Source organism: Paroedura picta, chromosome 3 (assembly GCF_049243985.1).
Source record: "Paroedura picta isolate Pp20150507F chromosome 3, Ppicta_v3.0, whole genome shotgun sequence".
Classification (NCBI taxonomy): domain Eukaryota; kingdom Metazoa; phylum Chordata; class Lepidosauria; order Squamata; family Gekkonidae; genus Paroedura; species Paroedura picta.
This window is the reverse complement of record NC_135371.1, coordinates 63306697-63319295: the sequence shown is the minus strand read 5'-3', so window position 1 is coordinate 63319295 and position 12599 is coordinate 63306697. Positions and strand designations below refer to the sequence as shown.

At 44.1% G+C, this 12599-nt stretch overlaps 1 protein-coding gene across 4 annotated transcripts in view; it reads left to right on the top strand.

Moving 5' to 3' along the window:
- The window catches only part of SEMA3F (semaphorin 3F), a 184846-nt gene that overhangs the window by 6225 nt on the left and 166022 nt on the right, over positions 1-12599 (top strand). For 3 of the 4 annotated variants that reach the window (XM_077326023.1, XM_077326020.1, XM_077326022.1), the window contains exon 2: positions 8465-8624. In XM_077326023.1, the coding sequence (XP_077182138.1) occupies positions 8513-8624 (112 nt within the window). In that variant the 5' untranslated portion in view covers positions 8465-8512. Of the gene's footprint in view, positions 1-7611; positions 7720-8464; positions 8625-12599 lie in introns of those variants that run through there. The other variant, XM_077326021.1, reaches the window with a different exon arrangement.

The following is a 12599-nucleotide window of genomic DNA, read 5'->3' as shown; positions in this document are numbered from 1 at the left end:
ACAAGACATTTCTGTACTGTATTTACTTATAGCTCAGCATGCTGAAACAGCATGCAAGAGTTATTTACAATTATCCTGGAGTGAAAGCTTACATTACCCTCTTCCAGCTAGAACTACAAAAAGCAAACAAATTATGTTGAGGTCAGCCACTCAGTTGCTTTGTCACATCTGACCACATATCTAGTTAGCCAAAGAAACTGAAGAACAGGGAGTTATTACAGGTTCACATCCAGAGTTTGGTTTAAGGACAACAGTGGATTATATGTTGGAAAGTGTTTTATATTTGTGAGAGTTGAAGCAGAGAAAGCTGCATGCAACTTACATTTGAGGATGAACAAAGGTAACGTTGTAAATCACAAATACTCAGTCCCACCTGAATTCTTGATAGCTAGTTTCACAGGGCCCCTGGCACTCTATCTAGGCAACCCTGTCAAATCTGTTCCAGCTAAGACCCCAGTGGAACCCAGATGGTCTGGTACACACAAACTCTCTTTTTTTAAAAAACTTACTTTTAAGGAAAATGCATTTTGTCTTTTTAAATGATTAAGTCCAGATTTCTTCTGCCAAGAAAGGGGAGAGTGTACTGGACAAAGTACTTCCCCTGGTTCACTGCATTTCTGTGCTCAGTGGGAAGACAGGGAGGAGGAGGAGGACCCCACCCTCCTTTTCTCCTCCCTTTCTCTGTGTAGGGAAAGGGAAATTTGTGGGGTGGAAGGGCCCCTAGTGGGTGGGCTGCTGGCTTTGGCTCCTCTTACTATAAGATAGGAATGAAAAGAGTCCTTATAGCCCTGAGAGCAGAGGACTTGATTACTGCCCCTCAATCAAACTCTGTTTACTTTACTAAATGAGAGCAGCATGTGAGCCTGTTAATTGCAGTTGGGCTCAAACGGCCTGGTATTCATTCCTTCTGTAGGCTCCTCAAGCTGCAAAGAGAAATTCTGTTATAGTCCTGTCTGTGAAAAGATCCACTGAGCATGTATCAGAGTACCACAGAAACTTGTATTTGATCCTACAAAAACTGTGAATATTGATGCATAGTCTTGAATCATTATTGGTGTTATGTTGTCAGATAAAGTTTCTTAAGAAGACTATTTAGAAATTTAGGCTAAAATGAGGCATTATATATAAGATTAAGATTCCCCCTTCTCTCTGTACATTTGTATAACAGCTATCAGCCCCTGGTAACTGTACAGATGTTACACAATGACAAACTCAAGGGTGTGGACCTAAGCCATTTTCTTGTTTTCTCTTAACAATGCTCCGAAGCAGAGCTAAGTATGGAGTCACAGGTTTTGTGATCAGGAACAACAGTAAACATTAGCATTAGCAAGCTTTTTTGCAGATAAAATCTCAACACTCCACCAGGACCTTCCCCTCACAGTTGATACAGAAAAGGAACTGGTGGCCCCTTGGCTGTCTGGGGAGGCTATGTTTGATGGCTTTAGGCAGCTCTCTCTTGTTGCTGGGCACAGTGAGGATGACCACTTGCCTCCTGGACCCCTGTCCAACTTTGTTGCTTAAATCAGGTGACCAGCAATATTATAAACCTCTCCTTGACATCTGGGGAGTTCCCTGGAGGACTAAAGGAGGCAGTGGTTCACCCTGTATTGAAAAAAGCCACTGCTTGATCTGCAGGACCTGGCCAACTACCATCCCATCTCCCATCTCATGTTTCTGGGGAAGGTGGTTGAAAGGGCTGCTGTGGATCAGCTCCTGGCATTCTTGGAGGACTTCAGTGTTTGATCCATTCCAGTCCGGAATCTGTTCTTGTCACAGGGTGGAGATGGTGCTGGTATCTCTGATGGACGACCTTCGGTGTCAGCTGGACAGGGGCGGTAGGGCTATCCTCATGTTGCTAAAACTGATAAAGCTGTTCTGACCGAGCAATAAAATCAGGGCTCTCTCAGCCTCACCTACCTCACAGGGTATCTGTTGTGGGGAGAGGAAAGGGAAGGTGAATGTAAGCCACTTTTGAGAATCCTTTGGGTAGAGAAAAGCAACATATAAGAACCAACTCTTCTTCTTGCTAGATCTGCTGGCTGCGTTTGACATGGTCAACCATGAGTTGTTAGCCCACTGCCTCACCGGAGCTGGGATTCAAGGGACAGCTTTGCAATGGCTGGTCTCTTTACTTCAGAACTGGACACAGAGGTGACAGTGAGGGATAATTTTTCACCCTCTTACCAACTCGCTCGTGGTCTTCTGCAGGGGGTGATACTTTCCCCTACACTGGTAAACATCTATGTGCACCCTTTGGCTCTGCTGATCCGAGGCTATGGACTGGGTTGTCACCAATATGTGGATGACATCCAGCTCTACCTGATAGATGGGTGGGTGGCTGGCCTCCCCCCCCCCTGAAACGTTTGCCAGTTGTTTGGAAGTGTTGATGGTCTGGCTCAAGCAGAGTCACCTGAAACTCAACCCTTCCAAGATGGAGGTTTTGTGGCTGGGAAGGAAAGGATCAGATCAGGAAGTATATCTCCCCTGCCTGGATGGGGTGTAATTAGAAATCTTGCCCTCAGCCAGGAATTTGTGGGTGATCTTTGATACATCCTTGTCAACGGTAGCCAGGTCACAAGAGTACCTCAACTGACATTTTTCCATCTGCACCAAGTGAGGCTACTAGTGCCTTATCTGGCCCTGGAACACCTGGCCACAGTGATCCACATGATGGTCACCTCCAGACTAGATTTCTGTAATTCACTCTACATGGGCCTACCCCTGACCTTGACCCAGAAGTTACAGCTGCAAAATGCAGCTGTAAGTGTCCTCGCAGGAACAGCATGGAGGGCCCATATTCAACCAGTGCTGTAACAGCTGCATTCGCTGCCAGTGGTGTTCCGGATTAAGTTCAAGGTTCTGGTACTGACACAATTCCACAGGGCCTGCAAGATGGAGATCTTCCACCAGGCATTCGGTTGAGGCTGGGTCAAGGAAGATCATGGGGTCCCTCCCTTAGGGTGACCACTAGATATCTATATGTCTCCTCCGTGTTCCCCAAGGCATGGGTCTGGCAGGAGGGGTTTATTGGGCTGGGTATAGTTTGGGGGGGGGGGGGCAATTTTTGTTGCCATGTTGGGACTTCTTGTAATTTTATAATTAATATTTTAGTGTTTTACTGATTTAACATTGTAAACCACCACAAGCCAGCTAGTCCGGGAGTGGTGGTAAACAAAATCAGTCAAATAAATAATAAAGATCCTGTACAAAACACATAATTGAAATAGCATAGACATATGCATAAAATATTAGAAAAATCATTAAACTAACTTCATGTTAAACTTAATTCCAAAACCAACTGCCTGTTGCTTCTGGTACATGCTCAGGATTGAACCTGCAGCAGAGGGAAATTGAGGATCAATTGCTAAGAATATTTCCTTATGCGATTTGCCAGCAATGTGTGTAGGAGAAAATATTTAAAAGCCACCTTTAGCAGATTATAGATATCATAGAGAAGTGTAGTTTACTCTACTTTTAGGCTTTAAAGGTTAAAGCCAACACCTGGAATCATGTTCAGAAAGCAGTAAGCAGTATTTATTGACTTTACAAAGAGGGCACTGCTTTTGACAACCCTCATCCCCATCAGGAAGCAGGCCACAGTATTCACCTCTGGCTGCAACTTATGAATGTTTTCCAGTGGTAGCCCCTTTTATAGTGTGTTACAGTAATAATGACTTGTGACTCTTAAAGGCAAAAGGAGTAATCATATCCAGTTTCAGTGAAAGGGCCACAACTTTCATTCCTGATGTAGTAAGTAAAAAACACTCCTAGGCACTGCTGCAATCTGATGGTTACAGCATAGCTGTGAATCCAAAAGTACCTTATGCAAACTTCAGTGACCACAGGATTACTATAGTAATTCAAATAGGAGTATAGCCATCCAAGCTCCCCTGTTCTGTGTTAGGTAGGTACTGAACTATTGTCATTAAACCAAAGTATCTTTAAGATCACTTGCTGCTACACTAAGTACCTGGATGGAGACATCTGGGCATCTGCAGACCCTAGCCATCTAACTAGATCTTGGCAATACATACAAGGTGAAAGGTTTCCTTCCCACTAAAATCAGGAAAGCTGAAGTTTTATCTATTGCTAGGTTCACACTGAATGACATAACTGAAAGACTAACAGCAGAATCACTGGCCTCTTTGTGAGAACAGGAAAAAGGAATGATTTCAGCCTCTTATCCTCTATTGTCAAGGTTGACTTCCCTTTCTCCTTCCTATGATGCCCACAGGGCAGTTTTTCAACCAAGCCACACAAGCAGCAGAATAACAAAGAAATAGAAATAGATCTGTCACATCTTGTACCAGTGCTATGGCCAACAACTACACCAACCAGGTCATTGGAGCTCAGCTTGCTCTCAGTCACCAGGATGTAAGAGTCTGGATGAACAACTGTCAAAATGTACTACACACCTGTTACTTGGTACACTCTGGGAAATGTACTTTCTAGAATGCTTATTATCCCATACAGCAGCATTTTCACCCTACATCCAGGGGAGAGGCCATGCTTTGGCCATTCCTCCCATCTTTGGCTGCTATCCAGTTAGCCATTGATTTTTCTTACTTGTGGATCTAAGCAGTGGCTCTTTCCCCCCATTCATCTTAGTTTTGGTCTGCCTTCCACCTGTGTTTCATTTGCTTACCCTCCTAGATGGGAACTGGCACTACCATCTTGCTTCTGCGCCTTCTTCCAGGGACCTGTTCCAATTTCTTGTTCATTCAAGTGGTATGGGTGAGAGGTGGTTAGCTGGAAAATTGCACCAATAGTTAATGGTAGCTATATAATGAATGTCATACTTACAAAATAATCTCACCTTCTAACATTTCTCCTGTGCTGGTAAAGATACCTCTTTGCTTTTGCTACAAGAGGCTTAACTTGAACATCCTACTAAGAGCTGTCTAGAACTAGGGTATTTAAAGGTCTGCCTGCTCTCCTAAGAGCTTGATTGTCAATTAATTTCCTCGTTAGAAGCCTTTCTTTAGCTGCCCCTGTTGCCCGATAATAACAAAATGAACACCACTAACAAGGTATTCCTGTCATGCTACTTTCCCTCCTTTCTGTGATTTGCCTGGTGCTAAGCTTAGTGAGTTTTCAGAGCTTGCAAAAAAAATATTTTTTTTCATCCTGGAGTCTTTGCAGGTCATATTTTGTTCTTTTTGTTTGGCTGCTATTCTGTTCTTTTATATTGATTCTTTATCCTGTTTTTATCCAATATGCCTCTCAAGTTGCTTTTACTGCAGACTAATTTCACTGCTGGTTAGTGTTTTAGTTTATAAGGGGTAGCTTGGTTGTCTCTGGCATATCCTCCATCTTTCTGCATATTTTATTGTTGTTGAAGATACACCTGTCTTTTTCTTTAAACTTTACAAGCCACCCCATGAGTTCCAGAGTATAAATAATCTAAACCAGTGGTCCCCAATCTTTTTATCACCGGGGACCACTCAACACTTGACAATTTTACTGAGGCCCAGTGTGGGGGGGTAGTTTACTCCTCTACTCTCAACCACTGCCCTAACGCTCTCTGATCGCTATGGTAATGTTTAAACATCCCTTCAAAATAAGATACAGACACACCAAAACAATGAACATAAGGAACATTTTATTTTCATGGAAATTTTAACTCATGACAATGACAAATCAATGGGAACCCTGAGCTTGTTTCTCTGCAACGAGATAGTCCCATCTGGGAGTGATGGGAGACAATGACACCCGAAGTGTGTTGTAAAGGGCCGGGGGGGGGGGGGGGGGAGAGAAGGCGTCCTTCGCGGCCCACCTCCAATTAGTTGACGGACCACATGTGCTCCGCAGCCCACAGGTTGGGGATCGCTAATCTAAACCATACATAATAAACCAAGCCTTTCCCCCTATCTAGCCCTACCAAACATGTTTCCTGCTTCCCTCTCAAGTGTAAAGGCCACAGCATTTTTCATTTCCATTTCTTATACCCTCACTACATCTCTTGTTTAGGGAATAAAATAACATGATTATCACAATCCCTGTACTCAGTGAAAAGGTTAACAGAGACTCCTCTAACTGTTCCAGCTGCTGCCATCATCTCAATCAGCTGTTGAATACAGGAAGTTGCCTTATATTGAGTTACTCTTGGTTGGTCAAGGTCATGCCATATCTACCTATCTACCTATCATCTTTTAATATGAACCCATGAGAGGCCAGCTTGGCTCAGGACATGGAGGGGGTGTTTGGGGGACCAACAGATGTTGTTGTGTTGGCTAGCCTCAACCAAATGCCTGACGGAGGATCTCCCTTTTACATGCCCTTCAGAATTGTGGTAGTTTAGGAAGGGCCCTGATCTCTTCAGGGAGCTTATTCTACCAGGTGGGGGTCAGGATCGAGAAGGTTCTGGCCCTGTTTGAGGTCCAGTGTGCTTCTTTGGGGCCATAGATCACTAGCCAGTTGGCTGTGGCAGAGCATAGGGCTCTTTGGGGGGAGGGGGTATAGGCAAGGAGACAGTCTCTCAGGTACACTGGGCCCAGACAGCATATGACCTTGAAGGTGGTTACCAAAACCTTAAGCCTGATCTGGAATTTAACTGGGAGCCAGCGGAGTTGTTAAAATACAGGCTGGATATGGGATCCACATGGTGTGTTTGTGAGGATACTGGCTGCAGCATTTTGGACCAGTTGCAGTTTCCGGATCAAGGTTAAGGCAAGGCCTGTGTAGAGTGAGTTGCAGAAATCTAGTCTAGAGTTGACTGTCGCATGGGTCACTGTGGCTAGGTGCTCTGAGGCCAAGTAGAGTGCTAGTAGCTTGGCTTTGTGTAGGTGGTAAAAGGCCTGTCAGGCTACTCTCATGACCTGTGCCTCCATGGAGAGGGAGGCATCAAGGATCACATCCAGGTTTATGGTGGAGTAAGCTACTGACAATGGTACTCCATCCAGGTTGGCTAGGCACGCTTCCTTACTTGATCCCTTCCTGCACAGCCACAGAACCTCCAGCTTTGAAGGGTTGAACTTCAGACGGCTCTGTTTGAGCCACCTTGTCACTGCTTCCAGGCATCTGGCTGAGGATTCTGTGGGAGAATCAGGGCAGAAGAGCGGGGTGTCATCTGCATATTGGTGGCAACCAAACTCAAACCTCTGCACCAGTGGCCTTCCATGGTCTCAGGTAGAGATCTTTCATGTATTTACTCCCTGATTCTTCTAACTGGAGATTTGGAGGATTGAACCTGGGACTTCCTGTATGCAGAGCAGATTGCCCACTGCTGGGCAATGACCCTACCACCATGACCATTTGGTTTTTTCCTTTGGCAGAAACCAGCAGTGTGAATGGTGCTCATTTATAGCTGTAGCTGAGCCAAAGCTCAGGACCACAAAACCTGCATTGTGCTGAGGAGTCTTCATTTGAGGGGAGTTGTGAAGAAGATGGGCACTCATTCCTGTATGAGTACAATACAAGCAAAGGGTAGAGGGCCTATCATCGATACAGGATGTTAAATAGCATATTACTATAATGGAGGAACAGAAAATATAAATACAAACGATATCACAGTATGTGGGTCCTACTTGAGAGGCTGATAATATGCTGTAAAAGGAACTATCAAACTGAGGGAAGAATTTAGTTTCTGAAAATAAAATAGTGATTTTAATGGTGTCTCCTCAGTTCTATGTCTCCCAGAAGAAGGCAAGAAAGAAAAATATGACATTTTAGATCTTTTTTCATCCAGGAGATGAGGCAAGGATGGACAAAAGTCTGGGGGTGAGTTTCAGTTTCCAAAAGTATACCAGTTCTGTGGCAAGTAGGGTAATTTTCAGCCTGTTCTGTGCAACCTTGAGAACTAGAAATATTTATAGGAGTGCAGTGTGGTTCAGGGCCAGATATTAAAAAAAAAACTCACAATAAAAACACATGAAAAGCAAAGTTGGGCTAAAGTTAATATAAATAATTATCTAGAAGATGCTCCAAACTGTGTGCCAGAGTATATTCGAAACCAGGCAAAGTGTCAGACCAAATATAATCATAACAAAGGGGTGAAGAAGCAAAAAGGAAATTGATATTCAGGATCCACTGTGGGAGTGGATAATTGTTTGGATCCTCTGCACTCCAGCAGCCCACACAGGCTGGCCCTCATTAGTCTGGTTCCTCTCAATCATTTGAACTGTCAGGGGACTAACACAAACAGAAGCCATTTGTACATCTGGAATTTGGCACCAAGAAGTACTGCAATGACACTGCCAACACGTATTAAGTGCTCTTTCATTATGTTTCTCAGTGTACCTGAAATGAAGGTGATAGACCAGTCTTATACACTGGAGAACTAGATCTGCCTTATGGAAGACTGACAGGGGGGTTGGTAAGCTTCCAAGTTTAGTGTTCTATTGATGTGGGTGTAGTTGGGTAGAAGAAGAGAGTTGCCTTCCAGTAGAGAAATTTGTTTTAATTCTTGTCTTGTGACCTATTAATAATACATCTCTTTGGTATCTTCTTTTTCTTCCTCTGCTAGACTGCGTAAGAATTTTGCCTGGACTTTGGGTTCTCAGCTCTCCTGATCATGCCCCTGTTTGCCTTTTTGCTCTGGGCCACCCTGCTACTTGTGAGCTGGCAGCCATCCTACTCCAAGGATTACCTGTTTGCTGCACCAAGGGTACAGCTCTCTTTCAAAGGTAAGGCAAAACATATCTGTGTTCAAACACTGTTATAGTACGACAAGGGTTTTGTGTGGAGTACAGTTTGCGTGTGGCCATTAATGGCTAGTTGAATGGTCTGTACCCTGAATGTATCAGAGGGCACCAAGATGCAGGTCTGGAGGTTCTGTTTTAATTTCAAGTTAATCTACTTAACTACTCTTCAAAGAAGCTCCTATGAGGAGCACAGTATCTTGGGATCTTCGCCATGATCATAAGCAGTACTTTCCTGGAATGGGTTCTGAGAAGCCCCTGGGCTGGCAGCCTGCATCAATCACACACGTAATGTACTGCACCTCGGTGTCTTTCTCCATCTGGAGATAACTGGCCTTGCAGTTTGTGGAATTTCCTTTGATTTTTTTTTAGTCAAGCACCATGGCTGGCAGTAGAGACAGCAGATTGACAGCTCCGTGAACCCAAGCTGCTATGTATGCTGTGAAGTTGGCAGCATGTCACATGTGAACTCCCTGGGAAGGGACTGTAGTGCTGCAAATAGTTCCTCCTCCTGCTGCCCATGTTGAAGATGAGACGGGTGTTGAGATTCATTGTCTGCAAATCTTCAGGGTTAGTTAGTGTGAGGCACTGACTGCCCATGAAGGATGCTGAACTGAGTTAATAAATACATTTTAAATGTTTCTGGTAGAAGGCTGCAAGTTGTCTTGAAATGTGATTGCCCATGAGGAGCAAACTGAGACTTATCCTGATTTCCCCTCCTCTTCAGGGCCCTGAGGAGATTTAGATTTTTTCTTCTACTAGTAGTCCGAACTTGGGGTATCACCTAGACCCTGAGTAAATATATCTAGTGTTCTTTTACAAACAAAGACTTTATTCTGTAAAACAATCTGACCTTTCCTTTGGAATATGAACAGCCTCATCGAAGAACAAGGGGAAAGACAGAAACATGATCTGCCCTGCATTTGAAGTCTCTCTGTGTGTATGTGTGTACACTCAACTGAGATCCTCCTTTGAGTCTATTTAAAGATCTCTGTGTCCGGGGGAAGGAGGTTCAAGTCAATGCCTTTGAAAAATAGCCTCTTGGAGCCTTTATAAGTGGGCTTGATTTCCTGTTGTTACCATACCATTTTTTTAAAATATGGAAAAGTTCTATCTTTGCCAGTGAATGTGGAGGGTGGTAGTGGTTGTTTTCCTTGCATCACCTGACTGCAAAGTTTTCAGGCTTTGACAAAACAGCAGTAATAAATAATAAATCATGAGACTTGGCAATGGAGCTGAAGGAAGTTTAGGAAGGAATAGACATGCAAAGGGATGGGAAAGTACCTGGGTAATGGGGGAGGGGAAGGGAATATTGGGAGCCTCAGGAAATGAGAGATGAGGCAGAACTGACTATTAGATATGTGCAGTTTGGATAAAGTAGGCTTCTCTCTTCTAGAGAAGAGCCTGTAAACGTCTCAAGGACATTAGGCCCAATAGAAGGAAGAACAAAATGAATAGGACAAGGAAGGAACTGATTTAGGGGAAGAGGTATAGGGAATTGGTGGAAAATGGACCCTTACAAAGAAGGATCTGCAAGCAATCTCATTTAGAATTGTGGGGGAAAGTTGCCTGTTTACTGGATAAAATAACATGTAATTGCTTTGGTTGTTTATATCAAGATGCATTAATTTGGTCATTGTTTCTACAACTGTGAGGATAGTCAAGAATGGATGAAAATTATGCAGGTAGCACAAGGAAAGGGGAGGGAGGGCTGTGATGGTTTTACCCATTGTGTTTCTTTACCAACTACCCTTCAAATAGACCCAACATTTCTGTGAGATGTAGATCTCTGTTGTAAATTCTTGTATGAAATCGTAACCATAAGCTGTATTTCCAGCAACAAATGCTATAATGCAATTACCATTCCTGAGCTGGCCTGTATGCCCAAGGACAGTGGGATTAGTGCTAGATGGATAAGCATTATTAAGCACAGTATGTAGTAGAAATGTTTCTGCATGTTCATTTCCAGTCTGCTGGGGGATCCCTCTGAAACAGTTCCAAAATAGTCCTGCCTATATCCAGAGCCAATTGTCATTACTGTCCGTGTACAGATGACAGACATATTCTTGAGTCCAAATGTTGATCATCATGGTTAAGGGAAATCAGCCTGACCTCTCTCTGGTTAGTGTACATTAGCTGAACTGTTCTAGGGTGAACAGTTTTTGTGATCTCCTGTTGTGGCTTGCTGTTTTGTATGGAGCTGATGTTTTAATTTCCATTTTACAATATATTTGTTTGGTTTAAATTATGGTTTCTTCAGAATGCTTTATGTTGCCTTGAATATTTGGGTAGTGAAGAAGGCTGCCAAATGTTATAAATAAAGAAAAGGATTTTCATTTGCCTTTATTCACTTAGCTCTTGGATCACTTTGTCTTAGAATATTGGGCTGTAAACCTAAGAGAACTGGAACAGATTGTTTCCAACAAACAGGACAAACTTTATAGGCTATTTTGAGCTTTAGAACATGCTAGTGATAAAGCCATGAGAGTTAGCAACTTTTAGGGGAAATATCAAATCACCTGACCTTTCTCCTTTACTTACAATAAGATTAGAAAGCTCTCTTGTGCTGAGAGTTTGCTCACACCACTATTTCAGTTTCTCCCAGTTAGTGAGAATTAACCCCAGCCTTCCCTGAAAGCCAGCTGGAATACCAGAGCTGTAAATTGAGCTCTCTTTAATCAGCTTTTTTCCTGAGTCGATAATTTCTATGCCTTTATGTATCTCTTTTTGCAGTGAGGCGGTAGAAGAAGAGAGTGGGGTGGGGGAGAGTACGGTGAGGAAAGAAGGAAATATGAGGAGGAAGAGTTAATCAATGTGGGCTGCTAACATGGCCCAGGCCACTGGCTCTGCCAATAAAACTGCAGCCGAGGCTTAAAGAAAGGTGAGAGATTTAATGCGTCTAACACCTCCTCCCTCTTGGCCCACATTCCATTTGGCAGATTAACCAGCACAAACAGGTCATAATTCCATATTTGAACAGAGAGGGAAGATGTTGGGGACAGGGAATGTGAGGGCCTAGCCATGAAGGGTTCCAGACTAAGGATTCAAATCTTGTGACAAAGTGGATTGTGATATGGATATGGGAATAGCAGGGAGAATTGTGGGAACAGCTTACATTTGCAATGGCAGAGGTACAATACGATACTTTTTGTTTAATGAGTCTGGAGTGGGACCTTATTGTGAGCACCATAACAATGGAAAGGGGATACTATCTTTGGATGTGTAGCAATATTGCCTAGAAGCCTCAATCATTTGCAGCTCTGTGTAAAATATTATTCATTGCAGAGACATCCAATAAGCATGTTGTAACCTCCTTTGTATGGTGTACAGTAGCGGTCCCCAACCTTTCTCAGGTCAGGGACCGCCTCCGGAGTGAGGGAAGAGCCGACGGCCCGGGTGCTGCGAAAACGCGCATGCGCGACAACTGCACGTGCATGTTTTCGCCACTAGGGGCGCTAACGTGCACGCGCGGCAACAGCACGCATGCGCGTTTGCGTCACCGCCATGCCGGCGGCTGCGCCTGCCTCTTCCCTTCCTTCTTGCTGCCGGCGGGGGAAGGCAGGCGTGGCTGGCGGCGGCCCGGTACCGTGGCCTTTGCGGCCCGCCACCGGGCCGCAGACCAGGGGTTGATTACCCCTGGTGTACAGCATATCTGGGGGGGGGTAGATTTGTCTTAGATCTTACTGCAGCTGTTCCGCCCTATGAGCTCTGGGCCTTCCATGCCAGCCCATAAGGAAGGGGCTGTGTCTCAATAGTAATGCATTTGCTTTGCATGCTGAAGGTCCCAGGTTCAGACTCTGAAAACTTCAATTTGAGGAACCAAAGGATATTCTGGATAGCTTCTACCAGTCAGAGAAGCCAGTACTGATCTAAATAGACCAATTGTCTGACTCAGTATAAGACGGCTATTTAGGTTCACGTCTTGCCCTTGTTGTACACCAGAGCCTAAATGTAGAGTTG